The sequence below is a fragment of the Astyanax mexicanus genome, chromosome 14, assembly GCF_023375975.1.
Source record: "Astyanax mexicanus isolate ESR-SI-001 chromosome 14, AstMex3_surface, whole genome shotgun sequence".
In the NCBI taxonomy this organism is placed as follows: Eukaryota; Metazoa; Chordata; class Actinopteri; order Characiformes; family Acestrorhamphidae; genus Astyanax; species Astyanax mexicanus.
Genome location: NC_064421.1, coordinates 40207710 through 40232310, shown reverse-complemented (window position 1 = coordinate 40232310; position 24601 = coordinate 40207710). Strand labels below are relative to the sequence as shown.

The 24601-nt window shown below is 41.5% G+C and overlaps 1 protein-coding gene across 1 annotated transcript in view; it reads right to left on the bottom strand.

The window, feature by feature from the left end:
* The window catches only part of LOC125781001 (deleted in malignant brain tumors 1 protein-like), a 35714-nt gene extending 16261 nt beyond the window's left edge, over nucleotides 1–19453 (bottom strand). Inside the window, exons 1-7 of the mRNA XM_049463634.1 lie at nucleotides 19288–19453; nucleotides 19120–19224; nucleotides 11492–11587; nucleotides 11359–11400; nucleotides 9726–9824; nucleotides 5309–5344; nucleotides 3099–3249 (exon numbers count right to left, since the gene is read on the bottom strand). Coding sequence (XP_049319591.1) covers nucleotides 3099–3249; nucleotides 5309–5344; nucleotides 9726–9824; nucleotides 11359–11400; nucleotides 11492–11587; nucleotides 19120–19224; nucleotides 19288–19453 — 695 coding nt within the window. The remainder of the gene's footprint in view (nucleotides 1–3098; nucleotides 3250–5308; nucleotides 5345–9725; nucleotides 9825–11358; nucleotides 11401–11491; nucleotides 11588–19119; nucleotides 19225–19287) is intronic.
* Nucleotides 19454–24601: the final 5148 nt, after the last annotated feature.

Sequence of the window (24601 nt, the reverse complement as noted above, 5' to 3'; positions counted from 1 at the left end):
GATTATCAATATTAATCGGTATTTGCATACTTCCCAAAATCTGGCAGACATGCCCCCTTATTCAGATAAAATAACAAACGGTCAAGACTGAGAAGTGTTGGATGAGCAGCAAGTGTACATTTTAGGCTGCATCATAGCATTTTAGATATTTAGGTTAAAGGTGTGCTGAAAGGCTCCATAGTAGTTTGAATTTGTAGTCTCTATGCTGTGGTTCAACATGTTTTAAAAAACACTCAAGGGAAATAACAGATTTTAAAACTGATAAATGATAAGTAAAGTTAAGCATGACTAAAGTAATTGTAAAAAAAAGTATAAAAGTAATATTAGCTAAATAAATGCACACCCTGAATAAGAGTAAGACAGTGTCAAATGCTTTTAAGACAGAGTTGTGTTGCATGAATTCATAAAGCAGCCCTGTTTGTAGCCTGATACAAATACATGTTATAGCTGTTTAAAGGAGGAAGCACCTTTAACCTAAACAATTAGAAGTGAGCTGTTATATCAGAAAAATCAAAAATATATATTAGAGATTATTTCTACAAAAAGGATAAAACATCAATTGAACTACACAGAGCAGACAAAAAGTGGTGGAGTTAAGAATAGACACTAAATTAGTGCTGGGCGGTATGACCAAAAAAGATTCTTCCGGTTTTACAGTAAATCACAGTATTTTTATTATTATTATTATTATTTTTTTTTTTTGCATGACTGGGCTTTTATACTGTTTGGAGTACATATAATATCAAACACTAAAGCTTTAAATTAAGGCTCTGATTAGTATTGGATTTACTTTGCCCCACAAAAGAAAAACAGCTAAAGAATGTAAACAACAGACCTTAAAAAGAGATACATCAGCAATTTTAACACGGTTTCCTTTACAAATCTAAATATTTTAATAAATAATTCAAGCCATTAGAACCATTACAGTATTAAAATCAGCCTCAATTCCCTACTTTCACCCAGCTGGAAAAAGCGAGTTAGAGTTACAGTATTTGAACACCAAGCATGTTTCTATGGTTCAAAACGGTGTGCTGTATGAACCGGTATACCACACAGCACTACACTAAACTTCTTATATTTAATATGTTGATGATACATTATGCTTCTCTGTAATCCCACATTCATGAATGTGTGTTTAGTGAGGGGGGGAGGCGGGGCTAGGGTAGGGGTAGTGTGTTTAGTGAGTGAGGGAGGCGGGGCTAGGGGAGGGGTAGTGTGTTTAGTGAGGGGGGAGGCGGGTCTAGGGGAGGGGTAGTGTGTTTAGTGAGGGAGGGAGGCAGGCCTAGGGGAGAGGTAGTGTGTTTAGTGAGGGAGGGAGGGAGGTAGGGCTAGGGGAGGGGTAGTGTGTTTAGTGAGGGGGGGAGGCGGGGCTAGGGTAGGGGTAGTGTGTTTAGTGAGGGAGGGAGGCGGGGCTAGGGGATGGGTAGTGTGTTTAGTGAGGGAGGGAGGCGGGTCTAGGGGAGGGGTAGTGTGTTTAGTGAGGGAGGGAGGCAGGCCTAGGGGAGAGGTAGTGTGTTTAATGAGGGAGGCGGGGCTAGGGGAGGGGTAGTGTGTTTAGTGAGGGGGGAGGCGGGGCTAGGGTAGGGGTAGTGTGTTTAGTGAGTGAGGGAGGCGGGGCTAGGGGAGGGGTAGTGTGTTTAGTGAGGGAGAGAGGCGGGGCTTGGTAAAGCTGTACAGAGAGACAGCGGGAGAACTGACGGGGCCTCACTGTAATGCAGCGTAGTCTATATCAATTTATACGATATTGTCTCGTCTTATATCGCATATGATAAAAAATATATATATATATATATATATATATATATATATATATATATATATATATATATATATTTAAATTTCGATATATATCGCCCAGCCCTAAGTGGTAGTGTTCACATGCACTTCTCTCTTGTAGTATAGTATTTGTGTTCGGTTATGTGCTGTATGTAATTGCAGGTTCCTAGAGGTAGGCGTGAGGTGAGTTGAAGTAGTGCCAGGCTCACCCCCTTATGGCATTTGTTCGTTGTTGGAAAAGGGGTACAGCCAGTATACCCGATTTATTTCTTTATTTATTTATTAATTTTGTAAGTTGATTATTGAACACTTGCTCTCTCCCCTCTTTTATGTAGGCCCATTTGCTTAGATTTTAAGAAGTGTTAATAAAGTGGTAATTGTATCTATGACTGAAGAGCAATTTTTTTATTATTTTGTTTAATAAATGTTGAAGGTCGAAATGAAATCTGTCTTTGATTTTTTTAAGGTTCCTTATTGAATATTTCCAAATTAATCTGTGTGCTGTTTTGGGTAACTTAAATTAAATTAAATTTCTTGGGGTGAAATTCCCTAGGTGGCGTAGTTGGCTACTACTCTTAAGGGCCACATACGCAAATTCAATTGAGTGGCATTCCAACTTAATCTACAGGGTTTAATATGATGTGGGCCCACTCTTTTCAGCAATAACAGCCTCAACTTCTATGGGAAGGCTTTCCTCAAGGTTTAGGAGTGTGTTTATGGGAATTTTTGACCATCCTCAGAAGCATATTTGTGAGGTCAGACACTGATGTTGTACGAGAAGGCCTGGCTCATAGTTAGGTTGAAGTCAAGACTATGTGCAGGCCATCCTCAAACTGTTTCCGCAAAGTTGGAAGTATGAAATTGTCCAAAATGTCTTGGTCTGCAAAAGCATTTAAAGTTCCTTTGACTAGAACTAATGGGCCGAGGCCAACTCCTGAAAAACAACCCCATAATAACCCCCCCTCCACCAAACATTACACTTTCACTAATGTTTGTAGAAGCAGTCTGCTTGCCTATGTGCTTGGTTTTATACACTTCTGGCCATGCAAGTGACTTAAACACCTAAATTCAGTGATTTGGATGGGTTAGTAAATACTATTGACACTATAATGTAGCATCGTGTCATACATGTTAAGAAAACACAGTAATATACTCCTGAAGGAACCTGAGGCAGGAGCGTAACAGGCAGGCAAGGTTAACTGATGTTTATAAGTTTCCAAAGCTTCCTTGCTCCTATTTGCCACTGTAATGTGTGTTATCTAAATAAAAAGACAACAAGAGCACAAAAATCAATCCATTATAAACCGTTTACTTATACTTACTCAAGATCTACGAATGACAGAAAGATCTTCTCCCCTGGCAAAGCAGAGAGTCTCCACACGCAGTGTGCATTATCAGGGTAATAGTTTGGGTAGTTGGGGCTGAAGAGAAAGCCAGAACCAAGCAGGCTTCCACCACAATTGGGGGCAGTCACTGGAGACCAGAAGAAAAAGGGAAAGGCAAATCCTCTTAAACTTATTATTACTAGAATGAATAACTTATTTTAATCTTTCTTTTGCTTGTTTTAATATATGATCTACTAAAAGAGTATTATTCCATTAAGGCAGATCATTTGGCCCAGTTCAGAAAATAAATAACTGATAATTTAATTTTTGTCCAAGAAATAATGTTTAAAACATGCAAAAATATCTGCCATTGGACTGAGATAATTTCACAAGATTGAATTACTTAAAACAAATAAATAGGTTAGAAATAAGTTCAGTTCAACCATGCAAATTTTAGATATTTATACTAGATATGGGTGTATTTAACTTGCAGTGATTAACATACATTTGGCTGTTACGTGTACATAATTAAGGTCACAAACTTGAGTAAATTTAAACATTTGACTTGTAATAGTGTAGAACCACGTACATGTAATTATAAATTGAGCCTAATAATTGTTTGGACTTATTCAACAGCCAGAAGAAAAGTATCGATAAAGATACATGCCAATTGACATGCCAATGATAATAATAATAATAATAATAATAATAATAATAATAATAACCAAATCTAAAATATTATTTTAAATATTAGGTGATAACTGATCAGTTTTTGTCATATGTGTATTTGTCATGTGTATATAATTCAGACATTGCACGCATATTTTTTTTCTAACAACAGTAAATGTAATGTGGAGTAACATGATTCATTTTAGCAAATGTGTCCCCCCAATGTTAAACCCTCCCGCTCTGCACTCTCCGCGTCATTGCTCCGCACTCTCCGCGCCGTTGCTCCTCTCTCTCTCTCTCACGCCCTCGTGCTCTCCGTGTTGTTGCTGCTCTCTCTCTTTCTCTCTCGCCCTCGCGCTCCGCTCTCTCCGCGTCGTTGCTCCTCTCTCTCTCTCTCTCTCACACTCGCTCCACACTCTTCGCATCGTTGCTCCTCTCTCTCTCACCCTTGCGCTCCGCACTCTCCGCGTCGTTGCTCGTCTCTCTCTCGCCCTTGCGCTCCGCGCTCTCCGTGTCTTTGCTCCTCTCTCTCTCTCTCTCTCTCACTCGCGCTCCGCACTCTTCGCATCGTTACTCCTCTCTCTCTCGCCCTCGCGCTCCGTGCTCTCCGCGTCGTTGCTCCTCTCTCTCTCGCCCTCGCGCTCTGCGCTCTCAGCGCCGTTGCTCCTCTCTCTCTCTCTCACCCTCGCGCTCTCCGCGTCCTTGCTCCTCTCTCTCTCGCGCCTCGCGTCATTGCCAGTATGTTATGAACTAGCTAACGTTCATTTACAGTGATGTCTGCTGTTCATGACACATAATGTGAACTAATTCACGTTCAAGATCTTTATTAAAAAATGGGTTGCGTTCAGTTCAACGTTCACGGAAAAATGAGCATGTTCAATGAACGCGTTCTTTTGAACTTGTTCACGCACAACACTGCAGACACGGTCTGTCAAATTACCTATTTTAAAAACTACTTTAAAAAGTGTTTTTGTCCCGTTACTGCCCGCTTCTGCCAAAAATGGCTTCTTTTATCCCGCACCTGCCCGCCACATACACATTTCTGCTGCTCCTGCCCCGTTGTCTTAATATGAATTGAATCAATTACATTTAGCGCTTTAAATTTACTTTTGTATTTATTAAAACAGCAATTCAGTGCTGAATAGTGCTATCACGTTTCCTACCACAGTCCAAACACATTCCGTCAGGTGAATTGGAGATGCTGAAAATCTCCCATCGGTGTTGTGTGTCAGTCCATCCTTTGCTTTGAGATTTTTCTTAAGGGTTTTCCCTGCATGGGAATCATAGCGTGATTATTAAAATTTTCTTAACTATTTATCAATTTGCTGGAGCGGGACTACTTGTTAGTGTGGTCCCGCTCCCGCATCGCCTGGATTAATTAAACTCCCATAAGTTCCCACATCTTCAGAAAAAATACTGGACAAAATGAGTAATGACTAAATCTATTTAACAGGGGTAGGACTAAGTTTTAGGGGCAAGAGCTGAAATGGAACTAGGCCAAAGGCTGTGTTTTGGCTGTGATGCCAAAAGACTGTTACCTGTTGTGGGAGATGCAGTTGTGTTGAGGCAGTAATCTGGAACAAACAACATGAAAAATACACATTAAACCTTTTTATATTTCCTCCCATATTTCTGGACACCTTCTTGCTTTCAGCAGAGCATTTCTAGTGAGAAGCTGTGTTCTTTTGTTTGTAATTCAGTCAATTAAACAATCAATTATTTTCACTCAGAAAAGCAGCATTTACAACTAAAGGGAATTAAACAAGAAATAAAAGTGCATACAATACATGTTCATATTCATAACAAACTAATAGTACAACCAGTCAAGGTAAGTGGCACACAAACAAACAAAAATATTTATTTAAAGTAACAGTGTGTAAATATTGGGGATTACCATATTTTTCACACTATAACGTGCACGTAAAATCCTTTACATTTTCAAAAAATCGACAGTGCACCTTTTAATCCAGTGCGCCTTCGGTATTATTTTTTCTAGTCAAGATGTAAGAAACAGTAAAGACACTAAAGTACAGCTTTACACAGGAGTTTCTGTTTAGTTCTCTAGCACTGAGAATGGAGTAGCATTAGCCGCTATCCGTGCCAAGCGCTAGCTCTTTAGCTGAGTCTTATCAGCCTGTAGCCTGCTAGCACTGCTGGAGCAGCATTAGCATTACCCGCTAACGGTTAACCACTAATGCTAATGCTCCAGCCTTAGTGATGGAGAAATTCGGGAATCTAAGCTTACTGTAAAAACTCAGAAATAGTTTACTCTCCCAAATAAACAGTTTTCAGGAGAGAAATCTTTGTAGATTAACATCTGGCAGTCTTTTTTTATTTCAGTTTTGTTTACTTACCTTTACTTAACTTTGCTAGTTACCCCTCTCCCCACCACCACCCAGCAACAAGACCTGCTGAATTAGAAGTTCCTCATCTAATCTCTAATGTCTCTAATCTAATAGATGCACTATATATGCATTTTATAGACGTTCATTGATAGTGCATCTTATAATCCACTTATAAGTATAGTGGATCCCCAAATGAGAATGTGTAATTGTGCTGGGCATGGAGACGAGTATATTTAATGTAGGTTAATAATAAATAAATAAACTGCTATGTGAAATTCCGTCTGCTTGAGTATAGTATTTTGTTTATTTATGAAATACTGTATCTGAATGGGGCATGTACCCTTTACATTTCATAATTATTTTTTAAAGACCCCCCCCCAAACATTTTTTCCGGAGGAAAGTGCAGTGACTTAGCTCTAAGACATGAGCTAACAGACACCTGACAAGACACCTGTCTTGAAAGTGATGCACTGAGACATGGAAAAGTGGCACCTGCAGCTTAGTGTGGGCAAGACAGTGTCCGCAGCATACCATCTCAACAATCGGTAGGGCAAGAATGGAAGTGGATGTGTATGTTGGCAATAACCACCTGGAGTTCCAGCAAGCTATGCCCTACCTGCCAGTCCTTTCTGGAATCCCCCCAGCTAGTCTCCGACGGGAAGCAGCTACCCTCACGCTGGCAAGAAAAGCCCAGAAGTATGACGGGCACATCCTGCACAAAGTCACTACAAAACCGACTAAACCAGGAAGACTCAAGTCTCTTCATCCATACGACAAGGTTGCACAAGGGATGCTACAGACTATGGCCTTCCCGCATCCAACAATTCATCAGGGATCCAGGTGGAGGTGTAAATCAAGCTTTATTTACACTCGGAGTACATTAAGGGTGGCCCTCATTTACAATGCAGCCAAGCATTTACATAGGGAAGGAATTGACAGAAACAACAACAACAAAAAAGTAGATAGAATAAAATAAGTAATAAAAAAAGAATAAAAAAACAGCATTAAAATAAGGTATAAGATTTAAAAAAAGAGGATAATAAGAGCACAATTGCCCTTGCTCTGTCTGGGTGGGTAGATGGCACTCTCTCCCCACATCACTCTTTGGGTGATGTCAGTCAGCACAAGGTATCTGTGAGCTGATGTATTGGAATCGAATCACTGCACTTTCCTCTGAGCGCACTGTTACCTTTTTTCCACCAAGAAAGTGCTGGTGCCGTTTCCTGCAAACATTTTAAGAACCGGCCCGTGTTTCCACTGCTTTAAGGAGTCACTCACAAAGTACATGAATGTGGGCGTCAACAAAATTCGGGGGACGATTTAAAAACAACATTGCAGAATCCAAGCTCCTCTTGAAACTATCCTCGGTGGAGCACCATTGATAAATTTTCGTTCGTTTAGCTGCTTCTGCTGCTCTTAGCTGTGAATGGAGATAAGGTTTGCCCCAGAGACGCTTCAACGCCCCACCCTTTGGCGTCACAGGTTCGCTGGTTCCAGACCAGCAAGATTGTGTGGCCAGAACGGAACCAGCTTTTCTGGCCAAGAACCTGCGTTTTTGCAGTGGAAACGCAAAGAACTGTTCGGGAACCTGGCAACAGCACCATGCCGGTGGAAAAGCGCCTTGTGATGGTACTCAGCATCAGCAGCAGTTCAAGAATAGTTGGTGACTGACTTCACTTGTATCGGAGGAGGCATGTGCTAGTCTTCATACTCCTGGTGTTGGGGCATCACTAGTGATGGGGAAGTCCTGATAAGAGGGTTGGGTAAATGTTTTAAATAAAATCAAAAGCAAGTAATAAGGTTTCAACATAGGGGAGTAACTGATAAGCTTAAATATAAAACAGTTAAATAAAATGATTATGAGCATATAATAATAATAATAATAATAATAATAAGGCGAAAAGAAAAAGTTAAAAGTGTGTGTTATGTCAGCCACTTCTTGTCTGCCTGCCATGGACTCTAATACAGTGACTCAGAACTTCCCAGAAGCCCCTCACTATACGGATAGACCAAGTGTTATCCCGTTCTTCCTGTAGTTATTCAATTTACTTTCTCTCGCTCACTAATAGCACTCAAGTTAGCCCTAAGTCTCCGGCCAAAGCCATGTCCAGTGACACCACCCATCTCTCGCTGGAGGAGCACCAGTGCTGGTTCCAAAATTGCCTCTGCCTGTACTGTGCGGGTTCCGGGCACATCAAGGCTACCTGTGGACTCCTTCCACAGAAATATACTGTGCCAATTCGGGGACAGCGCATGAGATGAGGCATGAGATGACCACTTCTTGTACTAAGAGTTGAGTGGCCTTTTGCGTTAGAAATGGTAATTTTTTTCTGATGCTATACAGCACAAAGTGTCAGGATTGAGCAATTAAGGCCACATGGTATGTAAAGGAGAGCTGTATCTTATCTCAGCTCTCCTCCAGCTCTTATCACAGCTTATCTCCAACTGTTAATGCTATGAATTGTTATGTTCATGAGATGAGTTTGTAGCTTTGTATTCCGTATGTGCTCAGGGCCAAACTCCCTGCTGGTAAATTAACTCTGTTACACGTCCCTGGTCCCATATAGCTCTAGTCTTTGTTACTGATTTACCCTCATCCAATGGCTACACTACCATACTTACCATAGTTGACAGTTTTTTTACGAGGAGTCAGATTCATCCCCTTTAGTTCACTCCCCACAGCCTTCCAAACAGCCCAAGCCTTGTTTGAACATGTTTAGATATTATGGTATCCCCAAAAATATCCTCACTGACTGCGGTTGCCAGTTCACTTCCCAAGCTTGAAAAACATTTTTTAAACACCTTGGTGTGTCACTAAGTCTCACGCCAGGTTTCCACCCTACCTGTAACGGTCAATGTGAAAGAGCAAACCAAGAGCTAGGCAGATTCTTAAAACTGTACTGTTTCAAAAATCTGGTATCACTTCGTTTCAATGTATGTTAGGCTACCAACCACCAACCACCAACCATGCTCTACTGACATTTCTGCCGTTGACGACTGGATGAGATGCAGTGAATGTGTCTTGGAGGACACACATCACCACATCTACGCTCTCCTGCAGAAGTACAAGGAGCAGGCAGAGAGGTATAGTAGTGCCACCAATACTATACATCATTATGTCACTTATAAGTTGAAACTCACAACTCATTCCATGTCTCTCTGCTTAAGCATGTAGTTCCCAGTCCCCTGTCTGAGGCATGCCCTGACAATGTGCTGCTGGCAGCAGAGATGGTGGGGGCATGTCCACATATTTTGTGCAGGAGATCCTGGATTCTCGTTGACACAACAGGGCTCTCCAGTACCTCATTGACTGGGAGGGTTACGGGCCCAAAGAACATAGCGTCTCACATGTTTCTGGCATTTGTGACAGTGTGAAGGTGGTTAGAAGCTCAAAGATTTTTTTTCACAGATAATCATTACTGTTTCTTACTGAAATTACAAATGAGATACAAGTAGTCAGCTCAAGCTACATGCTTATACATTAGTTTTTTAATTTGCTTTTATTATTTTGATCAATTGTTTGTCATTTTAAGTAGGATGAGTTAAAAAGAAAACAAAAAAACAGAAAACAATCATATATTTCACCTTACAGGTCTACCCCATAACCCACCATTATAGTCGTGGCAGCAGTTTCCATAGTACTGGCAGGAGCTGTCGCAGGAGCAGCTTCTGAAATTATAGCCACAGTTCCACCGGCAGGAAGTATGTTCTGTATAACAGAGGGGGAAATAAGTTTTTGCACCCATGCAGCTGTTGAATCGTATCATTAAATTTGAGCAAAATAAAAACATAGGTCACTTTAATTCTCCAAATAATTTTTCCACGTTTTAATATCACGATTATTAATAACATTAATTTAAATTATTAATAATAATTTATCCAAACCAACCTGGCCCTATGTGAAAAAGTATTTATCTCCTAAACGTAATAACTTGCTTATGCCGTCCTTGGTAGTAACAACTGCAATCAAGCGTTACCAATAATTGGCTAATAAAGTCTTTCACATCTCTGTGGAGGAATTTTTGGCCCACTCTTCTCAGTTTAAGGTCACGGTCATGTTGCTTAAGCAGCACTGCTGAGGTAATTTCATGATTAGAAAAACACGGCTGATGTAAATTCAGGATTTGAATAGAACTGCTAAGTTGAATTCAGGATTAGAATAGCACTGCTGTAGTGAATGTAAATGCTTTGTTTGCATGTCAGCTGGGATATTAAAAATGTTGAAAGCAATACCATACTACATTTAGGCTCATTAAGTACATCACCAGCATGAATGTGTCTGAGCAAGAAGAGGCAAGTTAATCATAATAACCACTTAGTGGAAATTATGATGGCAAAGATTTTATTCTGAATTATTCTAAATAAACATAACATATATAAGGAATGGAACAAAATATTGATATTGTTATATACTGTACTCTTTTCATTTATGATACTCTATTGATACATAGGGTAAAATTGTGCACCTTGCACCCGTGCTGTCAAAGTAGCATCTGAGTTTATGAATAAATCTACACTGATGGGTGTGGTGGTTTGGAAATTAGGTGTGTTCAGGTAAATTTCTGTCTTTTTGCTATTTTGTTGGTGGAAAACAGAGGTGCACCACTAACTGAAATGAACCTAGACAAAAGCTGGCTTATCTTCACAGCATGAACATGCAGGTCATATAGTCTGCTGAGACGCACAAAGCACAGCACTGTTAATATGTTAATATTATATTTTTGCATCAATATATTTTCTTTCTATAAACTTGTGTTACACAGTTTAAAGATTTAGTGTAATATAGTTGTAGTCTGTTCTACCTATACATTGCAATAGCAGCAGAACTGTTTTAATTTATTGTATAATAATAGCCACACTTGAACGAGTTAAAAAGCTACAGTGTGTATGTGTGTTAAAGAGCCTTGAGCAAGCTAAACTATATTTGTTGTTTGTCCATTTGTGTGAGACTGCCGCCTATAAACCCATAATTCCTGGTATTTAATTATGTATGAGTATTTTATCCTTATCAGTAACAGAGATACTGTTTAGTATCAAAGAGAATTGTCTTGGGTTAATATTTAATATCACAGAATGAGAGGCGCCCTGCGATTCCCACCCCAAATTTCACATTAAAAAAAAATAAAATATACAGTTATATGTAATTTTTTGTTGAACAGCAACAATATCACAGGAGACTGTCTCAAGAGCTGGTGTGGCCCTAAAGCGAGTAATCTCTGTACACCATGTAAAAAATTAGGTACCTTGTGTGGTGACAGGTAAAGGGGTTGTTGTCTCACAGTAAGCTACAAAAGAGAAAATGCGAAGATATTAATGCACAGTCACAAAATCCACCTTAAAGATTTAGATTTAAATGAATGTAAAAAAAATTCTCACTATAGTAGTCAGGACAACAGTTTCCACTCCACAAGCAGTAGCTGGTGCAGGAACAGTTGTAAGAGTAAGAGCCACAGTTCCACCTGCAGGAAGGAGCTAAGAGGAAACATAGATACCAGTCAACACACGTATCTTTATTTTCTACTTTTTATGAACATTTACTATTATAATAAATGTTTTGAAAGCTGGAAATGAGGTGTGTTCATCTAAATTTCTGGTGTATTGCTATCTTGGCAACAGGGAACACAGATGTACCACTGACTTGAAAAGTCTAGACAACAGTCAAACCTTCATTGCTATTTTGGCAATGTAGTTACACCCAAGCTTGTTATGCACACAAGGACATGCAGCAGAGCTTAAATCCAACGTTTACATCAACAATAAACAGAATAAAATAACATTGCAGTTCCTGTAGATGAGTTTCCTCTGCTGAGAAGCACAGAAGCGCTGCACGTTGAAATAGCAATCTGCCAAAGTCAGAGCACATCTGACTCTTAAAAGGAATGGCAAGTGATACGCTGATTGGATTATTGCATGTTACGCCCAAACACACACACAAGATTAATTTAAAGAATTAACACATGTGATTGGCACGTTTCGAGCCAACTTTTCCTGTAGTTGCGACAGCAAAGACATATTGACACGGCCTAAATCCAGCCTATAGACCGCTAAAATAGGTCCCATAGTGTTTAGCCTCTAAATATACCACTGCAGTCCTGCATGAATCTTTAGTCTTCTGTATACCCACATTTTGCCCTCCAGGTCTAACCAGAGATGGAATTAATTAGGAGACCAGCCACAGGCTTAAATATTAAAGTTCTCATAATGCTAAACTCAGAATCCAGTCAAGGATAAATTCCCACCCTTCAACAAAATCAGCTTGCTGCTTACAATGCAAAGGGAGGATAGTCAACATGCTAGTGGGGATGCCCCACCCCCTTGATGTGGAGACCTGTGCAAGTGCAGTGGCCATATCAAGCTGAAAAAATCACACTCTTTTTGCACCATGTAAACTAACACTACAAACTATTTAAAAGGTTTTTATCAGATTAATGATGTTAAATATATTGTTAAACTGGTAATTAGACTTTTAGTTGTTCAGAGTGTTTTGGTCTCTCCCCATTCAAACAGATATGAGTGGATATAACAAAAGTCTTTATAGGCAAGTCAGTTCACTCAGCAATCATGGCAATGCCACCAGGCGGATATATCCACTCATATAAGACCAGGCTTGAATGAGGAGAGACCAAAATGCTCAAACATCTAATTACCATTTCAGCAACATATTTTACATCACTGATCTAATATGACAAAAAATATGACTAGTTTGAAGTGTTTGTCACCATAATGCACAAAAAAATTGAGATTTTTCTGCTTGTTATAGCTTTTGCGCTTGCGCAGATCTCCTTATTGACGGGAGCTTTCCCCACAAGCACACTGACAGTCCTACACTCTCAGCATTGAAGGGCTGGTCTTTATCCTTGAACAGACAGCTGAGTTAAGCGTTACGAGGACTCCCAGTCATAATTCAGTCAGTGACTGGTCTTCTTATTAATAACATCTCGGACATAACTGCCTGCTGGCGTTTCAAAGATGTCTAGGGAACTGACTATTAGACTTTGGTCTAATGTTTATTTAAATAGCAGGAATAAATGTGGTTTTCAAAAAATCTTATCTATATAATTTCTGTGGTAAATAAATACGTTCAGAACACTATACATTTGTATACTTTTTTAAACATTACTGGGTTGTTTAAGAATGAAAATATTGCTATAGCTAAGCTAATGCTATTGCACTGTGAATTGAAGCCATTAGACTGTAGCATTGTATCCAGAATTTCTAGATTTATCTGGACCTTTCAGCAGGGCAGTAATGTAGATTTCAGTGCAGTTATCTGCTACTCGTCTAGCTAATACTCACTACAACACTAAAACAGATCTTTCACTACAACACTAAAACAGATCTTTAGATAGCTTCTTAGCCTCGCTATAACTAATCCTACAGGCCTACAGGTATACCATACAGCCCACCTATAACAATGTCTGGTTAGCAGAACATTTTCTGAATCATACAGTTAATGTTCTCAGAATTTTCTGTCGGTCAAGCTTTTTGGATGTTCTTTAAAGATTTTTATTTACCATTTTTAAACAGTCAGGTAACGTTGCTTTATTGTCAAATGTGTCAATGTTTTAATTTTTAGTTTTGTAAAGGTTACTTTTAATGTTTTCATAATGTCGATATGCATTTGCCTGGGAATGTCATGTGTGTTTCAGAATGTCGTGGAACATGATTAATGTAATGTTACATGCATATCTTCCTGGAACCTGGAAAAATTTTCTGTTAGCTGGGTGGATGACAAACCAAAATTTTATACAACCAGAGCCTGTTTATTACAAACACTAAAGCTATAGACTCCCAGCTTAATGATGTTTATGATTGGCTTGTTTGTAGCCAGTGACGCAGTGATGTTTATGAGAAAACTGTACACAGGGCAGAAGGTATAGAGTAATGAAAAAATAGCACTGACGACAACTGACACAACTTGGGGAAAAAACGTCAGCACTTTGAGAAACTATCTATATTATGTGTAGAAGTGTCGGTGGGTTGTTCAGTTGGAGCTTCTGTGGTCCAATCTGAATCTTCTATAGATTTGAACTCCCAACTTTTGCGACTGCAGATGGTGTGCGACCACTGCACTACTTAGATTGTGTGCAGTGGCTTTGGAAGAGGGCCTTAAATGTGGCAGTGGAGAAAAATAATGGGAAAATCAGACAAGGAACCTGCTACATGGCATGGCCTAAACAAAGAAAGTGGAGCCAACCAATTTAAAGAAATGTAGGAAAGGCTTCTTGAAAAACAGAACATAGGAAATACTGAGATTGTTTCTTTTTTGGGTTTTTTCTCTGGGGTTTTTAGGCTGACAGCATTTTAACAGCTAAGACTGGTCTGCACTAATTACTCCTGGGGATTCTGGGAGTTTTTGGCACAGATCAACCAGCTTTTCCACTGCAGTATCCAGGCCCTCTGCTGGTGGTTTGCGGCACATGCTGCTTTTTTTTACAGGCAGAAAGAGGGATATGTTCTGGCCATTCCAAAACCCTGGCTAAAGTGGAGTTTAAAGTGTCAGAGACCATATGTGTAAATGCTTCTAATACTTTTCTGAAGATAATCTCTTTCTGATAACACATTATTTTTCCAGATTAGCAATTTGAATGGCGAGTATAATCTCAGATATTTAGTGCCATGGACTTCACGAGTTTATACAGAAATCAACATGGAGTACAGACTAAGGCCCAATCCTATTTCACCCCTGGAACCTAGCACTTACACCTAACCCTTTTTTTGAGAGTAACCCTTCCCCTTGGAACAGAGTTCCAAGGTGAAGTGGTGAAATTCTCCCCCTAAGAATTGGGACAATCTTTTAAGCACCCAATATGTAATCAGGAGCCCCTGCTGTCTGTTGCACAATGGGAAAGTAAGATAGCTAGCTACTAAGACAAACCACTGATTCTTTTACCCCTCGGTTTGACTTTTGCCTCTGAAAAATCTTCGTATGAAGGGCTAACAAGCCCTATTCCATCCCCCTACACCTCCAGCCTAACAAAAATCAGAACATGCACATGCAAAAGGGGTAGGGGTAAGGGGTAGGGCCAAGGGGTGAAATGGGAATTGGGCCTAATATTATGCACTGTTTTACTCTTCATAAAAAAAATTGGCCCCTACTTTACACAAATGCATGTACCAAATACTCATTATATATATACAGTGTTGGGAGTAACGGCGTTAGTAACGTTAGTTTTAACGCCGTTACTCCCAACACTGTATATATATAATGAGTATTTGGTACATGCATTTGTGTAAAGTAGGGGCCAATTTTTTTTATGAAGAGTAAAACAGTGCATAATATTAGGCCCAATTCCCATTTCACCCCTTGGCCCTACCCCTTACCCCTACCCCTTTTGCATGTGCATGTTCTGATTTTTGTTAGGCTGGAGGTGTAGGGGGATGGAATAGGGCTTGTTAGCCCTTCATACTTCATACTTTTTTTCAGTAACGAGTAATCTAACTAATTACTATGACTGTAAATATAACGCCATTACCATTTCCGACACGCCGTTACTGCACGTTACTTTAGCCGCTCTATGAACTTTTTTTTTTTTAACTTCGCTTTGCCCTGGTTAACCCCTCTTCTTTCCGGTGAACTTGAGCTTCTGGTCGCTGTGCCTGTGGGTTTATGTGGTTTGGCGTAGTGAAGTGAGGCACAATTGTGATGATTTGCGTGCTCTAATCAATTCAGTGATTGCCGTGGACAGCCCAAGTTCCCAATTAAGGACGTTAAGCTTTTTTAGCTGCTCCGTTTTTTGTGGTGCTGCTGCTTTCTCTTTTAGAGCTTAGATTCTCTGCCCGAACCCGACCTGACCCGAGGACTGACCCGAAATCGGGCTCCTATTTTTATTTTATATAAAGCTCTGGTGTGATAATCACAATGTTGCTAAGTAACCAATTATTATTGTTCACTAAAGCGAACGAAATAGCGAAAACTGAAAGTGAAAAAACATTTGTGTTAACTGAAACTAATAAAAACGGTAATTAAAAGGAAAAAAACATAACTATCTCGAACTGTATTTTGTGTTTATAAAACTAACTAAAACTATCTGAAATTACTGATAGAATATCCTAATTTTCGTGTTTAATTTATTTATAATCGCTGTTGTACAGCGGAGTTGTACAGCAGGCGGTGTTGTGCCGAGCGTGCAGCACCTCGTGGTCCGTTAGTTCTTGTGTAAAGCGCTCGCGCTAGCCGCAAAATACGACAAAAAAACACAGAGAAACTTCAGAACTATGAATGGGATTACAATATGAGCGCCAGGCAGATGAAAGAGAAACAGGAGATTCAGTATGTGAGAACATTTACCTGTGAGTAGCTCATACACCAGAACAGGCAAATCTCTCTCTCTCTCTCTTTCTCACGTGTATTAGATTGATCTCTCTGATGAGATGTGTGAAAACTAATAAAAACTAGCAAGCCCACCCTAAAAACTTACTGAACAGAAAAAAAATAAAAACAAAATCAAATTAAACTATAATAAAAATGAAAAATGTAATCACGTAGCTCTGGGTGCACGTGAACGCCTCCGCGTTTGACTTGCAGCGCTGTGTGTAGCTGTTCTTAAAAATCATTTAAATTAAATAATAGTTCTTTGCTTTTATGTTAGTGTTGATTAACATAATTCTGATCATATTTCGCTCATTCAATCAGCCCGAAAACAGACAGTTCATGGGGCGGATCGGGTCGGGCTCATAATGACAGTTCATGGTTCGGGTTGAGTCGGGCTTGGGCAGAACGTGCACGGGCTAGGGCTGGGTCGGGTCGGATTTTTTGGGCCGATCTAAGCTCTATTCTCTTTTGGTGAAACTGTTATATTAATACCATTTTAACGGTCATTAGATTGTTGTTTTTGTCCATTATTTTGTTTTTTAATATATATATACATATTTCCTTTGAGTGTGGCTTGGTTTGTTTAATTTCATCCCCAATTGCATTTTTCCATTTTTTCCGTTTTTTTCAGTATTACAAGTTTTAGTAATTTTCTTTGGTTGCGTGGAGAATTTCGTTTTATTTTTTTGAAATTCGTTAGATTATATTTTTGACAACATTTTGGGTTTATTTTCGTTTGTTATTTTTCTAATAATAATAGTAAATGCATAATTGATTTACTTTTTTTTGAGGGCGAATAATAAAAAGTAACGATATAGTTACTTTTACTGGTAACTAATTAATTTTATAGTGGAGTAACTCCGTTAGTAACGAGTAACTATAACTAATTACTTTTTCAAAGTAAGTGCCCAACACTGTATATATATATATATATATTGTCCTCACTATTAAAGGCCCCAAGGCCAGATTGTATTAATAAAATATGTATACTAAAGTAATAAAGAACATTCTATTTTTTGTTATTTCATTTGGACTTTAAACATTTCTAAAACAATTATTAACATAATTTATATATTTGATCATATTTTGAAAAGTGTACTTATTTAAAAAGAAATGTTTTTTTTTTTCAGTACAGCTCTGGAAAAAATTAAGAGACCACTTCAGGTTCTGAATCAGTTTCTCTGATGTTGCTTTTTATAGGTTTATGTTTAAGTAAAATTAACATAGTTTTTTTATTCTATAAACTTCGGACAACATTTCTCCCAAATTCCGAATAGAAATATTGTCATTTAGAGCATTTATTTGCAGAAAATGAGAAATGGGTGAAAAAAAAGATGCAGACCTTAAATAATGCAAAGAAAACAAGTTCATATTCATAAAGTTCAGAAGTCAATATTTGTGTCAGGATTGGGTGCAGGAAGGACAAGGAGGCAGACACAAATGCTTGTTCAGCCGACCAACAATGGTTGTTCAGCCGCGGGTATCACGGAGCGTTGTTGTTCAGCCGCGGGCATCACAGAGCGCGGTGTAGCAGCCCCGAGAGTCACAGAGCATGGCGTCGTGGTTACAGGAACCTCGGAGCGCGCGTAGTAGCCGCGGGAATCGCGACGGCCTGCCTATATTGTTGTGGAGGCTTGATGATATCACTCCTAAGGACTGTTTTCACTGATTAAATATACAGACACCTTTCTGGGTAGGCTGGTTAGGGCCCAGGAACGACAACAGTCAGGGTAAAAGTGAATGAACTTCTTTACTGTAGTTAGAGAACTGTTTGGTACATTGGCTGGCTATAACTCCAAATTAGTACAATGGGTAGTAACTGTCCAGCCCCATGCTCCTTAGTAGCAGTCTGATATAATTTGGTAGCTTCATCATTACATCAAAAGGCATAGAGCTGATACTGAATGTATCTATGCAGAGCTGAATATGGCTGGGTAACTCAAAGTAGCTGATTATGGTCTACAACAAAGAAAAAAGGAGGAATCAGCAGCTATATTATAAACACTTAATACACAACAGTAAATAAGCACAGTATACATGAGTTTAGCAGGCAACTAACATGCTAACAGGTCACAAACAGTTAAAGCTAACTGCAAAACAGCCACAAACTAATCTCTTCCTCTCGTAATACAATTTCTTCTAGTGTCTGAACACACAGAGTCTACTCACAGGTGGTCAGGAACGCATATCAGCTGAGAAAGGTTTAAACTGCAGTCTCTCCTGGCAGCCTTGCTTTAGCTGCAATTCCCCAAACAGGCTGCTGGTGCACCCTTGAAATCAGTGTGGAGGGAAACAACACCCCAGTTTCTGCAGCCTTCATAACAGCCGCACCCAAATTGTCCTAACAATTTGCAACACTAGGAAGGCTGCTCTGTGGGGCCAAGGTTATCCTGATCAGTCACCTCAGGGAGCACAATAAGCCTAGCAACAGGTCGAGTGTAGGTCTTCCCATGAATACGAACGTCCACTGACCTCACTTGGCCATCTTTACTGGGGTGCACCTGCAGCACTTTACCTATAGGCCACTGTGCCCTAGGCTGTAGAGGGTCCACTGCTAGCACTACAGCTCCGATACTTATGCCCGATAGGGTCTTAAACCATTTAGCCCTAACTTGTAGGCTAGGGAGGTAATGGCGGATAAAGACTGACCAGAAATGATCCGTCAGCAACTGAGCATGTCTCCATCTACGTCGGCTCAGACTTTCTTCTGCAGGGTATATCACCTGTGGGAGGGCGCTGTCTAGCCGCCCCGTCAGCAAGAAGTTGGGAGTTACTGGGTCTGCATCAGCCAAATCTGTAGAGACATAGCCCAATGGTCAGGAATTTTAAATGCCTTCAACCTCCACCAGGACCGTACCCAGGACCTCCTTTTGAACAGGCTGTGCACCCACTGTCTTAGCCAGAGCCTCTTTAATCGATCGGACTTCACGCTCCCATACGCCCCCAAAGTGGGGAGGAGCCGGAGGATTGAAGGTGAATGTAATCTGCTGCTTTGCCAATAAACGCTGCAGTTCGGGTGACATGTTCTCAAATGCCTCTTTAATTTCTCTCTCTCCTCCCTTAAAATTTGTTCCACGATCAGAGCGTAGCTCTGTAGGGGTTCCCTGTCTAGCTATGAACCTCCTAAGTGACAACAGGAACGAATCGGCATCTAGACTGTGGAGTATTTCTATGTGTAGTGCTTTCGTGGTCAGGCACTTGAAAAGAATCCCCTATCTCTTCTCCAAACGTCGACCCACCTTCACCTGGAATGGGCCGAAACAATCCATACAGTCGAATTAAATGTTGGTTTAAACAAACGTAGCCTAGATTCAGGCAGATCAGCCATCTGTGGAATTACTGGCCGTGCTCTCCACCTATGACAGTCAGAGCAAGCATGCTGAAGACGCCTGATTGCTTCTCTGCCTCGAAGGATCCAGAAACGCCTCCTCATCTCTGCATGCACTCTTTCAGCCCCTGGATGTTTAAGTCTCTGGTCATAATCCTGAATGAGTAACTTGACTGCCGGGTGCTTTGGGTCCAGCACAATTGGGTGTATCATAGTGGTGTCTAGCTCTTTAGATCTTCTCAATCTGCCACCCACTCTAATTAGACCACTGAATTCATCAAATTCTGGTGCAAGAGTAAGCAAACGGCTATCAGATGACAGAGGCTTACTAGCCTTAATGTGAGCCAACTCCTCTTGGAAACATTCTTGTTGAGTTCGCTGCAGGATAAAGGCTTGGGCTTTTTGGAAATCCTCTGCTGTGGGAGCCTCACAGTAGCTCTTGTGCTACAGACTCCATAAGATCCTCCCAAGACTTGTATTGCTGGAAACTCAACTCTTCCGACACTACAGCACCACAGAATATGGAACGGGGCAGTTCTGACGTGTCCGACTCAGGTGTTGTATTTGGATCTGCTGGCCAGCACTCAGAGGCCTGAAGGAGAAAGGGAGGCCCGTGAGTCCACCGATTAGGGTCACTGAGGTCCCTTAAAGTTTTGCCCCGGGTGAGATCATCCGCTGGGTTTGATCCAGAATCCACATAACGCCAGTCTTTCACTTCCGTGAGCTTGTGAATTTCGGCAATCCTTGTTCCAACGAATACCTTATATCGGCATGATTCTGACCGGATCCATGGCAGAACTGTAGTCGAATCTGGCCAAAACACTCGCTGATGTATCATCAGAGTCAGCTCTTTCTGTAGCAATCTGCCTAGCTGGGCTCCACTCACAGCTGCACACAGCTCCAACCGGGGGATGGACAATCGTTTCTTAGGTGCTACTCTGGAGCGTGCCATCACAAAGGAGAGATGTGTTGTACCAGCCTTATCCTCAGTACGAAGGTATGCCACTGCTCCATATGCGCTCTCTGAGGCGTCGCTAAAAATATGGAGCTCTCTTTTAACTTCTGACTGATCAACCTCAGGTGGCACATAGGGTCTTGGCAGATGGATGTCGGGTAAGAATGATAATTCTTCCTCCCACTTGTTCCAGCTCTGTAGTAGGTCCCCTGGAAGTAGAGGATCGTCCCAATCGCGCTGCTTCTCCCACAGCCTTTGAACTAAAATCTTTGTCCGGGTCACAAAGGGCAGGATGTACCCAAGAGGGTCATACTGACTGGCCAGTACTTTATAAATGATCCTCATCGTGGGTTGGCCATGGTTTAGTTTTCTGCATTTGTACACTAGAACATCAGATGGACAGTTCCAGCTAAGCCCGAGAGCCCCCTCACCTAACTCTGTCTTCTCTTGGGATAGCCACAATTCTGCTGCTGCTTTCTGACCTTGCTTCAGATGAAAGGTGAATAACGACAGCTGGCACATTACTAGCCCACTGCCTTAACTCAAAACCTCCCTTTGCAAACAATGCTCGCAATTTGTCGATCAGCTGTCTTGCTTTCTCAGGGTCTGGCAGACTTTGGAGACAATTGTCAATGTAGAAATTGTGCTCTACTGAAGCCCTCGCATCTTCCTCTGGTTGGCTGTTCTCCTTTACATGGCATTGCAATGCGTAGATAGCGCAACATGGGCTACATGCTGTGCCAAAAGGGAAAGAACAATCAAACACAATTCGCCTCTTGCTATTGTGCATGACCATATGATGTGGAATGAACCAGCTTTCTGTGTCATCACAGGGCTGTTGCTCAAGCTTTGCTACTGATCCTGACACGACCAATTTCTGGATTTCTGCACAATAGGCTGCTGCAGACTCTGGGTCTCTGGCAAGCCTCCTCTCCATGCTCCTGAGCCGTGGTAGCACTGCAGAAACTGATGAATGCAGAACTGGCATGCCTTTTTTACGTAGAAGTGTGGTGGCATATCGGTGGATTCCATTCACCTCTTTGATGACTGTCTTTGATTCCAGGAGTGCCATGGCTTCATGGTCTTGTCTTGATCTAGTGCACACTTGCTCACTCTGGAATGGGATAGTATCAATGTGCCACAATTTTTCAACGCACTGGTACAAATCTGAATCACTGTGACACATTGAGGTGTGCAGACACTGCTGTGGGTGTAACCGTCCCTCTAATAGCCTGGTAGGTCCCTGGAGTGTCCAGCCTAGCCTGGTGTGAATAGCGGCTGGTTCACCTGGTGGATCCAACTTTACTGGGCCAATTGGGGTGATTAGGTGGGGGTGGTCAGCACCAATTAAGATGAGAGGCTTTGCTCTCTCAAATGAATGAAGTGGGAGCCCTGCAAGGTGTCGATACTGTGACTGCAGCTTGGAAACTGGATAGGAATGTTCCACCAGGGCTAGTTGGGAAGCTGTGAAGGCTTCTGAAATCTGATGGTGTCTAGTTAGCTGAGAAGGTGAGGAGATCTGGAATGACACTGAGGCACCATGAAGGGTTTGGGTATCATAGCGTATTGTCCTCAAGGTAAGGCTCTCTGGGGTCCCTCCAAGTCCTAGCCTGTCCATGGCTTCTGGTAAGAGCATAGTACGCTCAGAGCCATCATCCAGAATGGCAAATGTATCTAGAGTACAATTTCCATTGTGCACACGAACAATTTTAAGTAGGACGCTTGTGTTACTGGTAGGCCTGTTGAGGTAGAACATTTGGGCAGGTGTGCTCACCAAGCAGGACTCAGCCTTTGGAGGATCTCTTAGAGGATGGTCATTGACATCATGAAGTATTCGCAAATGCTTCCTCTTGCAAAGGGGACAGGATTTCTTCAGGTTACACTGAGCAGCCTGGTGAAGTCTACCACAGCGCCAGCATCTTTTGGTTTTGCGAATCCATTCTGACACCTGCTCTCTACTGAGGGTTTGGAGAACAGGACACTGTATGAAGGGATGCTCTTGGCTCTGACAATAAAAACAGTATGGCTTGGATTGGTCTTTAAGTGAAGAATGAATTTGGTTGTTGGAGCCGTCATCTTTATCTTGAACTCCTATCAAGACTGTAGCAGCACGCTTGGGGCGATAAGCCACTCGAACATCGGACTTTGTTCTCCTGTCTTCTTTTGAAGGCTCATAGTCGTAGTTCTCACACCACGACTCCTGCTTTAACCATTCAGCCAGTGTGTGAGGAGTATCAGGTCGATGTAGCCTATAGCGACGAAATTCTGCTCGCTTTCTGGGAGGCAGCTTCTTAAGGAGTCGTGCGACATGGGATCCACACTCCAGTTCCACGCCCCCTTCTGACCCAAGAGTTTTAAGCATGCCGACAAGAGACTGCACTTGAAGTGAGAATTTCTCAAAGCTTGATGGGTGACCATCTGGTACATCTGGTAGGTCCATGATGTGAGCTATCCTTTGCAGAGCAATCTGATGAGATTATCCAAACTTTTCATGAAGGGCACGCATGGTGTCTGTGTAGGGTGTAGGTGAGTGAAGGTAGGAGTCAGCTATCAAGCAGGCTTCTTCTAACTTTTAGTGGTTGACCAACACTTGATATCTGAATAGTTCTGTATTGTCCAGTGGCAAAAGATTATCTAACGCCATTTTCAGGTGAGCAAACTCACTAGGAAGTACTTCTTCCTAGTGAGTTTGTACTTCTCTACTCCGGAAGTAAGGAATGGATGGTTGAGGTCCTCTGTAATAACGCTCAGCTCCAGAAAGGTGGGCATTAGTAGGTGCACTAAAGTGATGATTATGCTGAATTTGGTCTAAGCCTTGAGACGGTGTTTCTGAACTGTGATAGCTAGAAGCACCTTGTACAGGATGGGGCTTGAACATCACTGGTTTATCCCTAGGCCTTGGGTGAGCATCACTATTAACCACCTTGGGAGTTGAAGCTGTCCATATAGTTCTTTGGGAGGAAAGCTCATAGGGATCTAAAGCCTCAGATGACAGAGCCTCAGCATCAAATGGAATCCATGGTGGAGGAGCTGCCAACCCTTCTGGTAGATCTTCCTGAACTTGGGCGGATGGAAGATTGGCAGGAGAACTCTGAGTAGGGATGAGATGCGCTTTCTCCATTAGTACTACTAATTCTTCTTTAGCTGCATTGAGACGTGCAATATCAGCCTGAATAGCACAATGCGTCTCCTGCAGTTTCATGCTCTCTCTACGCATCTCAGCCAGTTCATCGTGGTGCATTGCTTGTGAGGTTCCCCTATCAACTGTGTATTCTGTTGAGGAATCTGGATACCATAAGACTGATGTCCAGCATGTGAGGTGGAAGGGTGCCACTCATCTACAGTAGTATACCACCTCTGTTGGGAGGAGCTTGGGTAGGGGTTTGGTGCTGCGACTGACCTTCGGCTAGCAGCCAGGTCATCTGGTGGTGACTGCAGCCTTGTAGGTCGTGGTGGTCCACTAAAGCCAGCCAAATCAACTTCATAGTCCTCAAAATACTTTGGACGCCGTTTAGGGCGGACAGACTGCATTCTATCATTCACAAGGACTGTCACAATGCCAAGAAATGCCTGTATCCGGCTCGAAGGACCAGCAAATGTTGTGGAGGCTTGATGATATCACTCCTAAGGACTGTTTTCACTGATTAAATATACAGACACCTTTCTGGGTAGGCTGGTTAGGGCCCAGGAACGACAACAGTCAGGGTAAAAGTGAATGAACTTCTTTACTGTAGTTAGAGAACTGTTTGGTACATTGGCTGGCTATAACTCCAAATTAGTACACTGGGTAGTAACTGTCCAGCCCCATGCTCCTCAGTAGCAGTCTGATATAACTTGGTGGCTTCATCATTACATCAAAAGGCATAGAGCTGATACTAAATGTATCTA